This window comes from Pipistrellus hanaki (genome assembly GCF_964339955.1).
Source record: "Pipistrellus hanaki genome assembly, chromosome: 11".
Taxonomy (NCBI): Eukaryota; Metazoa; Chordata; class Mammalia; order Chiroptera; family Vespertilionidae; genus Pipistrellus; species Pipistrellus hanaki.
The window spans coordinates 67,239,675-67,259,876 of NC_140513.1; the positions used below are offsets into that span (position 1 = coordinate 67,239,675).

A 20,202-nucleotide genomic window follows, 5' to 3' on the forward strand; every position below is an offset into this window, starting at 1 on the left:
AATACTGGTTTGCTGGTGATGAAAATTCTTTGTTTTTTTCTCTTGTATGGAAAGCTCTTTGTATCTGTCCTTCAATTCTAAATGATAGCTTTGCTGAGTGGAATAATCTTGGCTGCAGGTCCTTACTCTTCATCACTTTGAATACTTCATCCAATCCCTTCTAATCTACAAATATTCTGTTGAGAAACCAGCTGACAGTCTTACGGGAGTTCCCTTGTAAGTAACTAATTGCTTCTCTCCCCCTGCCCCCCCCCCCCACATAAAATATATCTTTAAATTTGTCAAAAAATGGACCTCTAACAGGCAAACTACAAACTGGGGAATTTAACTGCAAAATACATGACTAAGATGAGCCTATTAAGAATTCTTATAAATTAGTAAGAAACAAGACAAGCAACTCAATGGCAAAAGCCTCATAGATATAGTCCACAAAATAAAAAACTAATAAAGAAAAATTTAAACATACCAAGTTTTGCCTATCACAATGACAAAGAGAGAACATAGCCAATGGTGGTATGTCAAGTTGAAAAAACGATTATAAACAATTTTGTTAGCAATATGATAAATATATAGCTTTGACAGTACATACTTTTGAATTTTTTCTAAGAAAAATGAAAATGAATAAAGATTTAGTTATACCAGTGTTTCCCAAACTTCTCTCATGATGAGAATTACCTGGTGGAGTTGTTAAAACACAGATTCCTGAATCCCAACTAAGAAGTGCTAAACTAGAATTTTTGGGAACATATAGGTAAAATTGCATACCTAACTTAGTGCTTTGTATATAAAATCTGTCTTAGAGCACTAGTTAAGTATACAATTTTACCTATATGTTCCCAAAAATTCTAGTTTAGCACTTCTTAGTTGGGATTCAGGAATCTGTGTTTTAACAACTCCACCAGGTGAATTCTCATCATGAGAGAAGTTTGGGAAACACTGAGTTATACCACTGTGGTCAATACTAATAGGTTAAATAAATTATGGCAAACCCATTTAATGAAATACTGTGCACACATTAAGACTGCTGAAATATGACATGGAAAGACATTCACCACTTAAAGTTTTAAAAAAAAAAAGTCTTCAATGAAGGACACAAAACAGTGTAAGCAGGGCTAACAAGTTTTTTTAAAATATAAAATGTGTACTGAGAAAGTCTAAGAGGATAGACAGCAAAGTATGTTTTCCTTTGTCTGCATTTCTACAATGTACACAGATTACCTATTTTGCTTACTTGTTTTTAAGAGAAGTTACTGAAATTTGAGTGCAGTAAAAAAATCCTAATTTCAAATCATCACAGTTTGAATTAAATTGAATATTTTCAGGTTACAAATGCAAAGAGAGCAACTGATAAAATTACTATAAGCTTTGTTCCAAAGGCTATTGTTGTATAATAAATAAAATGACAACCAAAACCACCTTTATTTTAGTCTTCGATGTTCTTTTCCCCCCCCAAGATAAACATGATTAACTTAAAAAATGGAATTTACAATGCCTCTTCAAAGCATTCCCCTTTAATGGGAAACGTGGCTTCACAGAATCCAGATAGTGAAAGGTTTTAAAAAATGATATTTTGTTGTCAGTATAAAACAAAACGAATCTAGCGTAAGTCAAGGAAATCCATTCATACTTCAGGTCCTTCTTCTCCAGGAACCAGCATTGTTACATTATTTCCATTTAGCAAAATCTGGCCTAATTTAGCGATCCTTCTTCTTTATGGTGTGATTTCAAACTCAGTGACATCTTCTAGTATCATACTGACAAAGTCATCAAATCCTAGAAGCGTGCCAACAATTTCCTTATCACTCTTCATCATGATGTGACTTCCTGATCCTATATACTTATCCACAAGCTCTAGAGGCATCAGCTGGACGGGTTAGTGGTAGTGATAGCTGCCATGGCAACGCTGGAAGTGCATCCTAATTGCTTTTCTCTTGCTTTTAAGATTATCTCTTTGTCTTAAATCTTTAACATTTTATTTATTTTTGTTTTATAGCAGCTTTATTCATAATTTCAAAAACTTGGAAGCAACCAAGATGTCCTTCAGTAGGTGAATGCATAAACAAACTTTGATATATCCAATTAATGAAATATTATTTACCACTTAAAAACTCATGAGAAGCTATGAAGGAACTTTAAATGCACATTTATTAAGTGAAAGAAGTAAATTTAAAATGCCAACATACTATATTAACCCAAATAAATGACATTCTGGAAAAGGCAAAACTATGGAAGATCAATGGCTGCCAGAAGCAGCAGGGATAAGCAATGAATAGGTGGAGCATGGAAGGTTTTTAGGGCAGTGAGAATATTCTGTATTTTAATACATAATGATGAATACATGTCATTATGTATCTGCTCAATGTACAATAATCACCAAGAGTGAATTGTAATGTAAACTATGAACACTAGGTGACCATGATATGTCAATGTACCATCATAATTCCACAAAGTTCACAGTTTACACCATAATTCATCAATTGTAACAAAGGAACCACACTGGGGGGAGATGTTGATTATGGGGAAACTATATTTGTGTTGGGGGAAGTGGGTATGTGGGAACACTTTATGTTCTGCTCAACTTTTGCTATTAAAAAAAAAAGTTGTCTGAAGTTAGCACAAGTAATATTAAAAAGCTGCTGCTCAGTGGTCAAGTGTCAATCTATGAACCACTTATAAGAATTCTTAATAGGTTCACATGCTCTGGTTGTGTGCTCAATCCCAAGTAGAGGGCATCCAGGAGGCAGTCGATCAATAATTTTTTTTTCAATCATTGATGTTTCTATTTCTCTCCCTTCCTCGCTGAAATATAGTCTAATAATGTTGAAATAATGAATGTATTAAAAGCAAAAATGACAGAGCACTTTGATGACACCCAATAGAATAAATTTGATTGGCTAAATAAAGTGGTTGTCTTTTCATTCTGATTTTCAAATACCTCTGCACCATGATATTACTGGCAGAGATGAGAGTAGGAAAGAGATAAAGAAGAAAATAAACCTGTGTGATGAAAGAAAAGATGTCATAAAAATGAGCATTGTATATGAAGTAAAAGCAAAAAATAAATAAAAAAGCACATATCAAAAGACATGAATAGGATATATTAACAAAAGCCAGAGTGAATCCAGAGTATCTTGACATCATAATGAAGAAGGCATTCACATTTCACCAATTATAAATGGTTCTGTTGTGGTGAGAGCATTGGCCTGTGCATCAAAGTAGGTTCAATCCCCAGTCAAGGGCATGTACCTTGAATGCAGGTGATCCCCAGCTGGGTTAGGGTGTATACAAGAGAAACCAATCCATGTGCCTCTTTCTCATTGATGTTTCTCTCTAAAAACACAATGGAAAAAATATCCTTGGGTGAGGATTAACAACAACAAAAAGGTTCTATTAACTTTTTCTGATGGGAATCCTTACCCAAGAATATTTTTCCATTGGTTTTTAGAGAGAGTGGAAGGAAAGGGGAGAAAGAGAGAGAGAGAGAGAGAGGGAGAAACATCAATATGAGAGAGCCACATCGATTGGTTGCCTCCCTGTTTGTGCCCAACCAGGGCTGGGGATCAAGCCTGCAACCATGGTTTGTACCCTTGACCAGAACTGAACCTAGGACCCTTAGTCTGTGGGCTGATGCTCTCTCTACTGAGCTAAACTGGATAGGGTGGGTGATCTATATTTTTTAGAACAAAAAACTGTAATAAGGCTGGACATAATAATTGAGAAAATGCCATGCAATTTTTTTTTTCATATAAAAATGGCAGCTCAGTCAACTATCAAAAATGCTTTTTAAGATGTTCTGTAAAAGTTGTCAGGCAATGGGAACACCTTGTCCTCCAAGTGCAATTCTAAAAAGGGTTGTTAAAGCCACAGGTGCAAATCCATCAGATGAATGTGGGACTACTTTAGGTGAATCTACAATTATTTTCTTCTTAAATAGAGGGTAATCCAATGTGAACTTTCCACATTCTCCACAACCATGGACTCTATATTTCTTAGAAAGCTCTGAGGTAAGGCTCCATTTGATGTAGGATTTTTCCTAAATGCTTATCTGGGTCTAAGCCCAAAGCTGCTACTTTTATGATGTTAGAGCCTGTCATCTCCCAGAGCAAATTTTGGTTTCTCTGCCAAAGGTAAGCTAAAAGCTGAAAATTAAGCCTTTACACACATTTTTCTACTCAAACATGCTGATAACCAGAAAGTGTGGAACCTACCGGCATTCCTTCCACTTCTTTTTCCTGAAGTTTCAAAGCTGATGGAGATACAGCCTCATCACCTTCACACTTGGTGCACACTTGTCCTGTACCCACATTCCTTCCTCTACGGTACGGCAGCAGAGGGGAAGAGCCATTGCTTCTTCATACAAATCAATGGCATGAGGACCCACTGTCTGATACATGTAGCTATCCAGTTCACCTGACCACACTTGGTTTTCAGCTGGTCTTAGACTTTCTAAAACAACAATCTGATGCCCAGCAGCAATGCACTGCATCATACTGTAACAGCCGTCCTTCCCACCACTGATCAGAGCTACAACCCTCATGCTGGGCACAGCGCACAGGCATGTAGTGGGCCTAACCTTCAGCATTTACATTACAATGAGTCTCGGTGTGGGCCTATTTAGGTTCATCTTGGTTGGGACTCTGTACTTCCTGGACTTGTATGTCTTTTTCCTCTACCAGGTTAGGGGCGTTTTCCATCATTATTTTCTGAAACAGATTCTTAAACCCTTGGTTTCTCTCATCTCCTTTCAGCACCCCAATGATATGAATGTTGGTATGCTTGAAGTTGTCCCAGAGGCTCCTTATACTGTCCTCACTTTTTTGGATTCTCCTTTTTGCTGTTCTGATTAGGTGTTTTCTGCTTACCTTCAAAATTGCTGATTTGATCCTCTGCTCATACTCTACTGATTACAGATAATGTATTCTCATTTCTGACTGGTTCTTTCACATTTTCTCTCTACATTTTTATGCTTATCTCTTTGTTGAAGTTCTCATTGAGATCACTAAGCATCCTTATAACCAGTTTTTTTTTTTAACTCTGCATCTGGTGGATTACTTGTCTCCATTTTGTTTAGTTCTTTTTCTGCCGTTTTGTTCTTTCACTTGGATATGTTTCCTAATCTCATTTTAACTGCTTCCCTATGTTCGTTCCTATGTATTAGGCAGAGCTGCTATGTCTCCTAGTCTTGGTGCAGTGGCATTATGTAGTAGGTGTTCTAAAGAAGTGGCACAGCCTCTCTGGTGTGCCCGTGTGAACTGTGTACACCATCCTGTTGTAATTTATTGCTATTGGTATGTCAATGGGAAAAATTTACCCACAGGCCATTTTGCCATGAAGACTGGCCACTACCATATGGAGGATCTGCTGTGCAGGGGCTGACCCCATGGAGCAGGACTTGCTTCAGTGGGGCTCTGATGCCACTGAGACCACACCTTGAGTATGGTTGAGTGTGTCACTTATGGAGGTGGTTGGGTGGTGTTTTGGAGTGTTCTGAAGCTGTCCATCAGGTGTGCTGGCTCTGGGGCCTCCAGAAGGTGCAGGACAAGGTCAGCTGCTGCCTGTGTCCTGCCCAGGGCCACTGGAAATGAGCTACAAAGCGATCTGCAGATGGCTGCTACTTATGCTAGGCTTGGAGGGGATCAGGAGATACTAAGCTGCCTACCAAGGCTGGCTGCCAATAGTGTCAAGCTAGAGGCCACTTAGCAAGAGGTACAAAGCATGCTGAGACAAGATGCTGCTTGTTTGAGATTTTGGGATAGTCTGCAGCATGAGCCAATACAGGCTGTTAGATAGAAAAGCCACTGGAAACAGCTTGAGTGGGCCTGAGATTTGGGTGGAGCAGGGTCTCAGGGAATCACCAGGAAAGAGCGAACAATGTTAGTCAGGTTGATGGAGACTCAGATATGGTGCCCACCTGCAGGCTCTATAGGAGGATTCAGCAAAGGAAATATGGTCTCTGACAGCACTTCTGTCTGGGAGAAAGCTACTCCTCCAGCCCTTGCTGAACAGCTTAGTTCCTCCCTGTATGTTCCTGGCACATTTCAAGCTGCTGTGAGTCTAAGTGTGTGCACAGGCCCTTTAAGTGGAATACCTGGAACTCCAGGAGCCCTCCATCTCATTTAATCACCATCTATGCTGGTTTTAACAGCCAGAAGTTATGGGAACTCCTCCTCCTAGACTGGAAGATAGGACTGGTGAAATGTGGGGTGGGATTGGGCCCCTTGCTCCTCAGGAGGAACCTCTGCAGTGGAAATTTCCCTCCTTATTTAAAACTGTCACACTATGGTTCTGAGTTCTGCCCCTCCTACCAGTCTTCACATGGCTTCTTCCTTATTTCCTCAGATATAGGAGTTCTGTTCAGCTAGGTTTCAGGCGGTTTTGAATGATGGTTCTTCTGTAGTTCAGTTGTAATTTTGATGTGGTTGTGGGAGAAGGCAATTACCTTCTGCCATCTTGACTGGAAGCCCTCTGATTTTACTCTTTCCAGAATTCAATTTATTTGTTCTTATTACTGAAAGACTTATAATAAACTCTAAAAAATAAAAAAAGGCAACCCTATCCAAACAAAACAGTTGTAGTTACCTCTAAAAAATGCTTTCCTATATGTTACATGTTGAAGCAGTGTGGGCACAGAGGGGACTGGCCCACGAGGGACATGAGCTATCAACACCTAAAGCTAAAGGGTCTGCTGCTAGCTACCGTGACACACAGCAACGCAGCAGCAAGACCTGCCCACTGGGTGGAAGGCTTGTTCAGGGATGGGTAGAAAATAAAGAAGACACTTCATGTTGAAAAAAACCCCACTACATTTAACTCTTTACTAAGCAAACCAATTCTGATGGAGAAAATGTGTGAGGTGCTCTCCTCCCGTTACACAGTTATAAGCTGACATGAGGCTCCATGTCTATGTTCCTTCCTCTGTAGCAGGAAGGTTCTGGCCCTCCTAGAAAGTGTACACACCTTGTTTATTAAATGGCAGATATAGAACAGCAGCCATACAAATAACTTGTAGTTGATTATGGGCTAACAAGTCAAAATTTCATTAAGGCAGGCCTCCCTGGGTCAGCCCCACACTGGGCAGTCTGTTTCTGAAAATTAAGTTTATAAGGCCTGCCTTTCCTCTAGATCAGCTGCTCATTCAGGGCAGAGAGTGTGGTTGATTTAAGACTGTCTTCCTAGTGAATGTACTACTCAAAAAAGGGTTAACATTTTAAATTTCAAGTAAAAGCAAAGAAAGGGACCCAAAAGACCTAACCTCAGAAACCAACGGCACACAGGTTCTCTGGAGTTGCTTCCATTTGCTTTTTCAGATCTGACAGGTGCCTCACTGGGGCAGGACTGAGGAGTCTGCAGATGGAATGCTGAGCAGACAGCATCTGTCATGCTCCCTCCAGACCTCACTCAACACTTGTGTGGATGACCTTTGGAAAAGAATTTGCTCTGACCTCATTTATGTGTCAGTGTTCTCAAAATGTGGCTCCCTGCTAGGCGTTGGGTTGGCCTAGAGATCCTTCAGGTCAGTTTACAGCTGTCTGCTATGGCCTGTACATCTGTCAGTCAGTCTATCCCACGAACCCAGCAAGAAAGAAGGAAACTACTAATATCAGTCCTATCCATGCCTCTCTCACTCAGGCACTCTGCCAAGTGCTAAGTGCTTCTTTCACAGGAGACTGAAAACAGTGTCATTTCTATGACATCAGGCTTCTATTACAGCTAAGAAACCTGAAGTTTCAAAGTATTATAACAAACATGTCTTCATAATTCTACAAGTAAGTCCTGGAAAATATATGATGTTTTTGCTCTGAAATAAGTATTTCCCAAGCACATATAATGAAATGAAATGCAAATACCTGCCACATTTCTACCTTCCTTTTCACTTCATCCTTTTCTGCAAACTCACTTAAGTTTGCCAGGGCTTTGGCTGCCAGTATTCTCCTTTCTTCAACACTCAATTCAGACTGTAGAGCAGTGTGTGGAGCGACTTCAGAAACATCTTTGCTGCTCTGTGTTTTAGGTCCAACTGAGGACTGTGCTTTGGGGCTGGAGCCATAGTACACAGGACTGCTGTAGCCACCATGAACTTCACACTGACACGGGGCCGCTTGCTGGGGAGAACAGTGTGGTTTCTTGAGGATATCTGCAACATTGGGTGTAACTGGTTCCCCAGGATTGGATGAACCTGAAGAGAAGGTTTTACTCCGCTGTATTTCCTTTGGAATATTCTTCCTTTGAGAAATTGGTGACCCGTCATCTTTGAGTTGTTCTAAGCCTCCAAATTTAGTTGGATTCCAGAAAGAAAATGTATTGTGGACCAGCATGTCCTTATTGAAATCCAGCTGTGGAGTCTGTGGGGTGTCACAGTGGCCTATAGGCGTCCGCTGCCTAGGGATGTAGAATGAGATCTGAGCAGATGCTGTCCACGGGGTCCCTGACTGCTCCAGAAGTGACTCGGCTCTCTGTAAATCTGAGTCGCTGTAGCTGAGCTGCCTTTTCAGGTGAGTCAGAGGCTGAAGGCACTCTACATTCCGTCGCTTCCAAAGAGGGTCAAACTCTTGCTCACTGGAAAGAATCCTCTCCTGAGTCTCAACATCCACCGCCACTGCAGTGGGAGTGAAGGAGTCCGACGCCTCACTGTCGTGCCTCAGTAACTCTCTGTCCAGCTGCTGTGTGACCACCTCAGACACGGTCTTCTCAATTTCTGCCAAGAGGCCAGGTGCTTCTACCACTTCTTCTGTCACTACGGGCCTATTCTCAGCTAAGTCGAGCAGCAATTTGCACACAAGGTGGATAATTTTTGGCACGTGTTTCAGAAGTCGCGCCTCATAACCATGCAGTAGATGCCGCTGGCGAGTCAGATACTGTGTTAAGGTGACAGCATGTGCTTTGGGGTCACAGCAAGAGAATATGTTGCGAAGAGGAATCAGAAACTGAGTAAATTCCCTCACACACAGTAATTGTCCTCGAGTCTGAATGGAATTCGGACGCTTGGCCCGAACAAATATAATGGCTTGATCAGCAGTCATTCTTGTTGCAAAAACTAAGTAACAAGCTATTAAAACACCTATGTAGTGAAAAAGAAAAAACTGGATGAGAAAGCTTATATATTTTTTTATTTATCACTCTCAGATGATTTAAATTTTATATGTGTTAAAAAAACCATATCAATAGGGAAACGTTTTAAGGATAATATAACTTTGTAGATTTTTGCAAAGATGTTTATATATTTATTTGTCTATATGGTACACCTTGTCTTGACTGAGAACACTCAATGACCACTGTACCCAGAGGAAGCACAGAAACGGTCACAGTGAAGCTAAGTGTGGAGTAAGGGGAGATGATGAAGTAATGGCAGAGTGAGTGGGGATGACTAAGTGTGGAGTAAGGGGGATGACGGAGTAATTGTAGAGTGAGTGGAGGTAACTAAGGGTGGATGGAGTAAGGGGGGATGACGGAGTAATTGTGGAGTGAGTGGGGGTGACTAAGTGTGGAGTAAGGGGGGATGATGGAGTAATGGCCAAGCGAGTGAGGGATAACTAAGTGTGGAGTAAGGTGAGTTAGTGTGGAGTTGGGCAGAATCACTGAGTGAAATAGGGGAGTGACTGTGTAATTGGGGAGAATGGGGAGGTGATCTAACATGTTTATCCTCTTATGCACAACTGTAACATGGGAGAAATAAAATCCTGCTTCTATTTCCCATTTAACAGTTTCTGAAAATTTCCATCCAATGGATCCATACATTGCACTTGGAAGTTCCCACTCGTGCCTTTGCCATCAGTTGCTGGAACATTCCTGCCTGGCACTCTACCAACCTGTACATTTTTAAATTTGGGAAGTATTCACATTCCAATCTATTTTTTCCAGGCAATCCTTCTTGTAGACTTGTCTCTACATGAATATGTGGTTTTTTCTATACTATGAAATTACTTCTATATTTCTATAAGCACTTTACATTAAGGAAAACAACCTTAACAGTATAAAACACTATGCATTCCCCTAACAAAGCTCCTGAGCAGGGGGGAGACTCCATGGCAGGTACACATGTACACTATGGCCAGAGTCAAGCTCAGGTATCTGAGTGAACCAAATGATAATGAAGATTCCAACCCATCGGTCTTTATTTCTGCCCTAGTATCAGCATGATACTGAGATTCTGCTGTCTGATTAAGTAAAATATTTTTATATAGAATTCTAGGCATGGATAGACTCTCCTTCACAAAAAAAATTCTGACAATCATGAATTTAAATCTTGGCCCTTCCACTTACTTGATATAGCAAATTGCTTAGTCTTTTTCAAAACTCACTATGTTGCTAAAGATTTATTAATAAGACAGTAAGTGTAAAATGCTTAGAACAGTAGGTAAAACAATGCTTGCTATTTTCATTACTATATTTTTAAAAATATATTTTATTAATTTTGTACAGAGAGGGAGAGAGATAGAGAGTTAGAAACATCGATGAGAGAGAGTCATCGATCAGCTGACTCCTGTACACCCCCTCCTGGGAATATGGCCACAACCAAGGTACATGCCCTTGACCAGAATCGAACCCGGGACCCTTCAGTCCCCAAGCCGACGCTCTATCCATTGAGCCAAACCGGTTTCAGCTTCATTACTATTTTTAAAGACATTAGATATTTAAAAATGTTATTCTTTTTAAAATATATATATATATTTTATTGATTTTTTACAGAGAGGAAGAGAGAGGGACAGAGAGTTAGAAACATCGATGAGAGAGAATCATCGATCAGCTGCCTCTTGCACACTCCCCACCGGGGATGTGCCCACAACCAAGGTACATGCCCTTGACCAGAATTGAACCTGGGACCTTTCAGTCCCCAGGCAGATGCTCTATCCACTGAGCCAAACCGGTCTTGGCAAAATGTTATTCTTTATATGTTTAAATATACTACAAGGCAATAAAACAACCTTCTAGAATTTACCTGTTCGACCAAGCCCTGCATGACAATGGATAGCTACTTTTCCTTCTTGTAAGGCAAATGTCATCACCTTCACCATATCTAAGATGGTGGTAAGCGACGCTACACCATAATCCTTCCATCCGAAATTGTAGAAATAAACTGTGCAATGAAAAAGAGAACAGGAATAAAACATCAACATACAGGAAAATACTTGCAAGGATATGTGAAGAAAGGAGTGAATTCATGAAGAGTAGAAGCTGTAAAGCACGCATATCTCACTAGATGTGTAGGCTTAGAATAATAAGCTTTTTACATTTCCAGTAAGTTTATTGTTAACATTTCTTACAAAGCACATTCCCTGCTACTTAAGGCATTTCCTGCTAAACTCAGCCAGAAAAAATTATGGAAAAGCAGGATTGCAAGTTAATAAAGTAAGTAATCTACATTCAGATACCTCAGCTCTGGAGAGAAAGCATAATTCTGGTGAAGCATAGTCTAAATGACCGATAAACGGCAGAAGATGGTAGATTTTTTTACCCAGTGGGAAAAAAAGAACTAGGTAAAAGCTTCTTTAAAAAAGTTCCAAAATCGCACAGGTTGATCCTTTCTAACCCGGTGGGATCCCACCCCTACGTTCTTGTGACTAAGGAGCTTCTTAAAGTATCATATAAGGAATCCTAGCATCCTACCCAGGGGCAGAACTCCTGTGCAGCAGCAAAAGCATCAGCAAGTCCCAAGTCCCATTCCTGCTAACACAGTTAGGCTGTGTGACTGTGGGCAAAGCAGAACTTGCTAAGCCTGTGTGGCCTCATGTGAAGCAGAAACAACTATGTTACTTGACTGCTTTAAGGATAAAATGAGATGACAGGTCTGACATACTGTTAATGTTAATGCAATCACTAATCAAATGTTACCATTATTTCTACAGGGTCTCCTCCGAAGGTCCCTCTCGGAGAAAAAGAAAGCCTGTCCTTTCAACAGCAGTACCACAGAAGAATGGTAGCCTTCTTTAAAGTTAAAGTGAGCTCCTCTTTATGTTTAGGAGCCCTACTACTACACAGTTATTTCCATCACCTTCTAAAGCTAAGAGCAGAGAGACCAAAGTCTCTGAGTACTGTCTTGGTAACTCATGGGCAGAGAGTGGAAGGACTTACTGCCAGCCTCCATGAAAGCCTCAGGAAGGTACGTGAAGCCACTTTCTTGTTCCAAAGGATTCCCACAGCTGGCATGCTCACCAGGCCGCTGCAGGTTAATGACTGTTTTTAAGCCATGGCTTAAACGAAAAAGAAAAGAATGAGTCATACTGGGAATTAGCTAGCATAAAAAAAAAAAGTAATCACTTTTAGCATTAATAAACATTACAAATTATTCTCAAATATCTTACGTGAAATACGTTCTTTATACCTATGGTTAAAATGAAAACCCTTTCCCATCGATGTCAAAAGCAATGAAAGAGAAAACAGGAGCTGGCTTATTGAGCTGTATGAACAATGTGACATTTTACCTACGAAACTGCTCGATGATGCAGTATTTCTCAAGGAGCTCAGTGGACGGGCGAGCCATGGCCAGGATGTTATCAGTGATCCTACAGTCGGGAGAAAGGACTGGTGAAATCACAAAACCTAGAACATTCCACCTCCATGGACTGAGAGCAGGTGTCAAGCTACTACTTCTTCTAGGATTTCAATAACTGTAAGATAAAAATCTCCTTATCCAAATTTGGCCTAAATTTTGCATTATGATGAGGGCCCTAAAAACAAAAACAAAACCCTACCTAGCAGCTTAAATCTCAGAAAATTCCAGGACCTAATTATGTACTACAATAAAACATTTTCAAGGACACTCAAGAGATTCTAGTGGACATGAAGAAACCTTAACTGGCAGAAAGGTGACAGTCTAGGTTCGTTACCCAAAGTTTTTTTTTTTTTTAAATATATTTTATTGATTTTTTACAGAGAGGAAGGGAGAGGGACAGAGAGCTAGAAACATCAATGAGAGAGAAGCATCGACCAGCCGCCTCCTGCACACCTCTCACCGGGGATGTGCCCGCAACCAATGCACATGCCCCTGACCAGAATCGAACCCGGGACCCCTCAGACCACAGACTGACGCTCTCAGCCTCGGCTATATCCACTGAGCCAAACCGGCCTTGGCTATCCAAAGGTTTTTAACCGTGAGGAGGACAAGCAGGAGGCATTTTTAGTTCTTGAGCTATCTGCAGTTTAGCTATCTATGTGTTAAATAGAATAAAAACACCTGCTTTGGATGGCTGGTGTGAAAATTCAACATGATACAGATGTAAAGTCTTCAGCAAAAATCCCCACACATGGTTATTAATAAGTGATGTTATTGCAATTTAGCAAAAAATAAAATCTTTGGAATCAGTTGAGCCTGGTTTCAAATGCTGGCTTTTCTATTTTCTAAACGCTGTGTAGCACATTACTTAGTTCCTCTGGACCTCAACCACTTCATCTCTTTAACAATGCCTACTTTACAATAGTTTGATGAAGAAGAGGTAATCATTTGAAAGTGTCTAGCACAGTGCCTGGCCTGCAGCCAAATGCATGTTTATTGACTACACAAATGGGCAGAGACCTAACAAAGGGCTGCGTGAAAGGTACACCATGCAGTCTATGAAAGATGGGGGTCACATGAACCCGAGGGGAGTAAATTAAATAAACAGGGCAGGATCCAAAAGATACCAACCCCTTGCCTTGGGGTAATGCCTGAAATTCAACAGGGCCCCCAAAACATCAGAAGATCCAAGATTTAACAATATTTGATATGAGATGTAACGTAATATCATCAGAGGCAAAAAAAGATACAGGTATTTCAGTAAAAAACAAATAAAAAATATTAATGTGGCATTAAGCTGCATTATTAGAAATTTACAGCAGGAATAGTGTTGGCTTTCCTACAAGATTCTTTAAGAAAGACAGAGACGGACTAGAATATGATCTGTGCAGCACAGTGACACTGGACCCCCAACATTATCCAAATCCATGTCCCTGGCAAATCCAGTATGAAGAAGTGTGGGTTGTAAGTTAGAGACTCTGGTCAACAAATTATCTAATCTGTAAATGGATTCTTGCTATATAAATTGATTCATCACTAGAATTCTTTAAACAGTGATTTTCAAATAAGATTTGGTCTGATTATCAAAACTTTTCAGGTATCACTACATTGAAAAGATCTAGACAGTTTACTATTAATAAACCATAAAAAATGCAAGCATCTCATACTGTCCACTGAACTGGCAACTTGTACCACTCCTATTGAGGCAGACTGAAGATGTATTTGTGTGAAAGTGGGTCCTTTCACACAGAGAACAGGACCAAAATTAAAGCAAGGTTAAAACTTACCTGTATGAAATTGGAAACTACCTCATAATTTTTTAAATTTATAGCTCAGCATTTAAAAAAATATATATTGATTTTTTACCAAGAGGAAGGGAGAGTGATAGTTAGAAACATCGATGAGAGAGAAATATCGATCAGCTACCTCCTGCACACCTCCTACTGGAGATGTGCCCGCAACCAAGGTACATGCCCTGGATCAGAATCAAACTTGGGACCTTTCAGTCTGCAGGCCGATGTTCTATCCACTGAGCCAAACGGGTTAGGGCAGCATTGTTATTATTTCTTGCAATTTCTGAAATTTAAGAGCTATCTTGTTATCATTTAAAATATTTACATACATTATTTCACTTAATTAAAAAATGGCATTGGTTATATTATTTCCATTTCACAGATGAGAAAACTGAGGTTCAGAGTGCCAATGTGAGTAGGCCACAGTTTGTCAGGCAGTAAGAGATGGGAGGCAAGGTTCTGACTTCAAAACCCCATACATCCTCTTCCACGGCCTCCTGCCATCCGGCACCACATACATCTTCACTACCTTTTTCAACTTAGCCGCAGGGAAGAGCTACAACAGACTGACAGAATCACTCACCAGGATGAGTAGATCCCTTTAATGGCCTGCTCCTGCTCACTCCAGCGGGCTGGATTTTCATATTTGCAAGCTTTGCCCCCACAGGCCATGGAGCAGGCCATGTGTCCAGGAATGACATGCCGTAAACGCTCTCCGACTTTTGTATACTTCGGTGTTGGACGTCCTGAATTGCCTAGAACATGCAGGAAGGGACTTGAAATTCCACTCTCCCAACAGAACAGTGACTGGGAAATAGCTTCCATTTTATATCAGGTCGCAGATGAGGGGCGTGTGTTAACCACCCTTTATTGTGTCAAAATTAAATCCATATCCATTGCATGTAAATTCACTATCTCTTAATGTAGGAAACTCTTTTTACACAATCTCCATGTCATACTGGTCACAGAAAAGAAACCATAAAAGCAGATCTTTTATAAGGGCGTGAGATTTGTTCAGAACTACATTTTTAAACAAAAACACACAACAGTCAATCATTCATCTATTATATATCCACTGAAACTCTAAGCATAACAGACAGTAAAAAGAATAATGCAGAATGGTCAAAAATTAAAAAGGTATAAGCACAGCACAGCCTTTTCACATTCCTTAAATTTAAACTCAAAGTTGAGGCAATCTTTAAGAAGAAAAGGAGTTTTACTTTTTCTCTCGGGGCAAGTTGGATTTCTCTTGGCGCAGCTGAGAGAGGATACAGCTAGCATCACCTGGAGAGAGGATGAGGAGAGCATCCTGGTGGCGGAGCCGGAGCCGGAGCCGGAGCCGGAGCCGGAGCCGTGCTGCCCCTGCGGCAGCCTCAGTACTGTGTCTGAGGCCGAGTGCCGGCGGCCCTGTAAGAAGGAGCTGAGGAAGGGCATGGCCGAGAGCCGCCGGGGCGGGTCCTGCATGGCGCTGGGCCCCCAGGAGGAGAGCTGGAGGCCAGGAGATGTCAGTGCCAGCTTGCTCCCTGATGAAGTTACACTGAGATAAGAGCATCACTCTGCATGATTTAACAGCCATTCAGGATAGGCTGACTTGTTTCCATAGTGACGAACAAAGAAAGTACTGATTCCCACTCAGAGTTGCACAGGCAAAGTCCCACATGAATGAGCTGTGTTTTGGACAGATTGTTCAAATATGTGGAGGAAACATGTATTTTAAATGAATTATTCCTAAATTACGACTATTCTATTTTGTTTTTCAAACATTTAAAAGCTCTGACTGCCCAATATATTACATCTACAATACTGTAATGATTGAAAGTTAATTGTAATGAAGTGGGACATGCTGGATATCTTATAACATTATTAAAAAAACACTCCATTTTTTTTTAAACCAAAAAAAAACCTTCTGTTTTCTTGGCAGAACTACTAAATACTTGGATAGAACAAATAAAGATTTCTGTAGGGTTGATATATTAATCAGAAGTCATTTACTTTTATGATTTTATTTTTAGAATGTGAAAATCCAATTCTTAGCGATGCCTTTATTGGATAGTTATAATAGTCATGATTCTCAAAAACTCAAAACACAATTCTGTACCTTTTGTTGGCTGACCAGGAAGAAAGAAGCTTGGGTAAATTCTTGGCAGAGGCCGACAAACAAACCTCACTAAATATCACTTTTTTTTTTTTAAAGGAACTGGGTGAGGGGGTGTTGTAACTTGAGGATAAGAACATAAAGGAAACAGAAACCCTAACAATCACCAATTGTTCTCCTCTTCCTTGGTTAATGTCAGGCTGCACCGCCCCCCACCCCAACATTCCACCCCTCATCTTTCTGTCTCTGTCTCCAAAATGGTATTTTAGCCATGTGCACATAGATAGGGCTTTCTTTGTTTTGTCCTTTTTTATCAATTAATGATGCTTTAAGCAAGCACGTTTTAAAATGAACTCATCTCCCCAACAGGATGCACTCTGTCAAATAAGACAATTTGGTGCTCAAATTCCTACTCAAAGTGTAACACCCTGCCCTTGCTATTTTGTGTACAGCAACAGAGAATAGTTGTTTTTAATGTAACCAATCCAGAAGCACAGCTTCCAGAACTTTACAGGAAAGAGAAGAGTTGGTGCTGTGTGGAAGGCACATTGGAACCTGATGGCAGAAGGCACCCGACTAAGAGGTACACATCTGCTACCTGGGGATCTGGGAGTCAGACTCAAGTTCTGAACAAGTCTGCATAGACAGGGCCGGAAGCCCCAAACTAGGGACCTACGGACAGTAACTGGAGCAAAGCACGGGTGTGAGACAGTGCAGAGGCAGATGGCTGGAGGACGGGCTGGAGACAGTGCCGGGACTTCCTCCCTAAGTGAGCGGCAGAGAGACACTCCGCTAATGCTGAACACAGGAGCCGGTGAGGAGGTGTGTGACAACCTGGCAGGCAAGCTCCATTTGAGATACAAGGCATGTGAGGTGGCAAAGGCAGTCTCAGCCAGCGAATGGGAGATCCCTATGTCTGCAACTCTAAGGACAACTACAGAGGAGAGTCCAGCTGACTCTGCTCTCAATGGTTCTGAAGCAGAAAATAAGTTTGATAAGGGGGACTAGTCTGGATGAAGCTAAGGATGGGATAGTTAACATATTATCTCAGGAGTAAGTTTTGCTGTGATATCTTAAGAACTGGGCTGACCTCAAATAGTAAACATGAAACCATTTAAGCATACTCAGTTACTAGACATTCAGGGACCCTGAGTAGGGATATTTAGGGAAGTGGGGCCAAAGCAGCCCTCTTTCTCGGCATGTCCTCGACGTCATCCGGGGCTCCGATGGGTGCTGGCATGTGCCTGCCACTAGACTGGTGCTGAGGTGGAGCGCAGCTGACCTGTGGGCATGGTAGGCGGGGGCAGAGGCCTGCACTTCCCCTAGACACAACGGAACTGTCACTCCACCGACTCATGCTCCAAACTATTCCTTGGCAAAACTCCCAACTCACAGCCATATCCATTTTTAAAAACTAGATTTATGTCAAATGGCTTTAATAGGGAAGTGTAACACCAATCACACGCTGAACATTCTAGACTCATCTCCCTCCAGTCTTTGTCCCTAGGCATGTGGATTTTCTGCATGTTTATAATCATATTGTAAATATACTTTTTGCTTTAGTTTTATCATGATTTTCATTTAATGGAGACACAGTAATTATGACATATTTAGCTGATGCATCATAATTTACCTATTCATTCATTAGCTCTTAGATATTTATATTAGTATCCATAATTTTATTTAAAAATAAAACAAACATTTTCAGGACTAAACCTTTCTGATTCTATGCTTTCTTATTTAGTAAGCTAGAGGCCGGCTGCACAAAATTCATGCAAGAATAGGCCTTCCTTCCCCTGCCTTCGCTCCTGGAAGCTGGCAAGTACCCGCTCTCAGCCAGAGCATCACTCCTGCAGCTCCCTCCACCCCATCCCTCCCTCTCACAGCAGGCATCTGTGCCTGCATATGCAAATTAACCTTCCATCTTTGTCGGGTTAATTTGCATACTCACTTCTGATTGTAGGTGTAGTGGAGGTACAGTCAATTTACATGTTTGTCTATTATGAGGTAAGAGATCCCTAGGAATGGTATGACTGGTGAGCAAAATTAATTTTATTTTTACTAGAGACCCAGTGCACAAAACCCATGCACTCGAGGGAGGGCATGGTCCCTCAGCCCGGCCTGTGCCCTTTCGCAGTCTTGGAGCTAACAGTCAGACATCTTTAGTGCTGCCACAGGAGCTGGAGAGGCTCCTGCCACCACCACTGTGCTAACCAGCTGTGAGCCTAGCTCAGGGCTTCTGGCTGAGCAGCGCTAACCCTGTGGGAATCCACTGACCACCAGGGGCAGCTCCTGCATTGAGTGTCTGCCCCCTGGTGGTCAGTGCACATGATAGCGACCAGCCATTCCACCATTTGATCGATTTGCATATTAGCATTTTATTATATAGGATCCACATATTTCAACAACTAAGTATGAAGATGCTGAAAGAAGGAATATTTTTAGCAACTTAACACAGGCTTTATTTCTGAGATCAGAGAGAAATACAGAACTAAAATACAGATCAAGAGATGCTGTCTCTGATAGGGTTTTGTGCCAACCTCCTGGACCCCAGAAATCTCCTATGATTAATTTTGTGGATCAATTTTATATACCCACGTTTTTGTTTCACAAATCTATAAGAAAGCATATTTGTGCCATAACCTAAAAATCAATTAGAAATTTTAAACAGGGATCAGTTCTAGTTTGATAATGATAAATTGTTCAGACTCTTAGAAATAAATTTTTATTTTTATTTAAATTATCAATAGAAAAAAAACCCAGAAGCCTTATCTTTAGGTAAACAGGATCAGTAAGACTATATTGGTTTGTATTTCATATTTTAGAGAGCATGGAATTTTTCAGTGACTTTATTAAGGGCCATGCTTTCAGCAGACACTTAAAAGGCACAGAACCCTTTTCCTGGTGGCCACAGAGAGCTTCTGTAGAAGCTCGTTATCCTCAGCCGCATTCACCTTTCTCTGCTTTCCTTTCCTCCATCCTGCACAATCATTACTCATTTGTAAGGACACAAGCACCAACACTACTGTTGTTTTCCCACATACCTCCTAACAACTGATCTATTTTTTCTCCTTTGATGTCATATTTTTCTAAACATATAAGAAAAATGCCTCATTACTGTCCCTACCCTTCTCATTTCTAAATATGCTGTCTTTAAAAAAAAAAAGTCAGCCTTCAAGAAAAAGTAGGAAAACAATGCAGAATATAATCCCTACAAGCAATCCTACACTCTCCTGAGCTGCTGTGATCATCAATGTATAAAAGACCCCCCTCCCAGCATAACGGTGCTGCCACTGGCCTGCTTGCACGTGTGTGTGTGCGCACGCGCGCGCGCGCATCCCACCAGATATTGTTGTAATTAGCTAGCTATTAACAACAGAAAAGGAACAAAGAGAAGGCCAGACATTACAGACAGGTCATTTGGGCAGCTTCACCAGGAGCTGCAACTGCAACCCCCAGGGAACCACCTGCCCATTCTCTGCAGATCACTGGGGGGAGGGGCCCAACAAAGGACAGACACATGTGCAATGAAGCTGGGGTGACCAGGGAAAGTACCTATCAGTCAAACCTGGGGAACCACGGATTTGTCAGAATGGATGGAACCAATGAAAGCCTGCAAATATTTGGGAATACATAATCTCAAAATAAAGGAGTTCTCTCTCTTGTTGTTCTTGACTCGTGGCTTCCTTGCATTCACCAACTACACATGCAATGTACTAATGTACTGATGCTGGACTGGACTTGGCTCCAACATAGAAAGAAAATTCTGGACACTGGCTCTGATTTTAGCTCTGCCGAAGCCCCAACTATACTTCTTCTATGGC

The 20,202-nt window shown here is 41.1% G+C and overlaps 1 protein-coding gene and 2 pseudogenes across 5 annotated transcripts in view; all 3 read right to left on the reverse strand.

Moving 5' to 3' along the window:
* Positions 1-20,202, reverse strand: part of PTPDC1 (protein tyrosine phosphatase domain containing 1) — a 68,077-nt gene that overhangs the window by 13,125 nt on the left and 34,750 nt on the right. For all 3 annotated transcript variants that reach the window (XM_084898965.1, XM_084898966.1, XM_084898964.1), the window contains exons 3-7: positions 14,867-15,038; positions 12,420-12,500; positions 12,070-12,188; positions 10,937-11,074; positions 7,848-9,058 (exon numbers count right to left, since the gene is read on the reverse strand). In XM_084898965.1, coding sequence (XP_084755091.1) covers positions 7,848-9,058; positions 10,937-11,074; positions 12,070-12,188; positions 12,420-12,500; positions 14,867-15,038 — 1,721 coding nt within the window. The remainder of the gene's footprint in view (positions 1-7,847; positions 9,059-10,936; positions 11,075-12,069; positions 12,189-12,419; positions 12,501-14,866; positions 15,039-20,202) is intronic.
* LOC311630159 (U6 snRNA-associated Sm-like protein LSm5) lies at positions 1,622-1,896 on the reverse strand (annotated as a pseudogene). Its single transcript has one exon. The product of its transcript is annotated as a U6 snRNA-associated Sm-like protein LSm5 (transcript).
* On the reverse strand, positions 3,784-7,828 carry LOC311630157 (diphthine--ammonia ligase-like; annotated as a pseudogene). Its single transcript has one exon. The product of its transcript is annotated as a diphthine--ammonia ligase-like (transcript).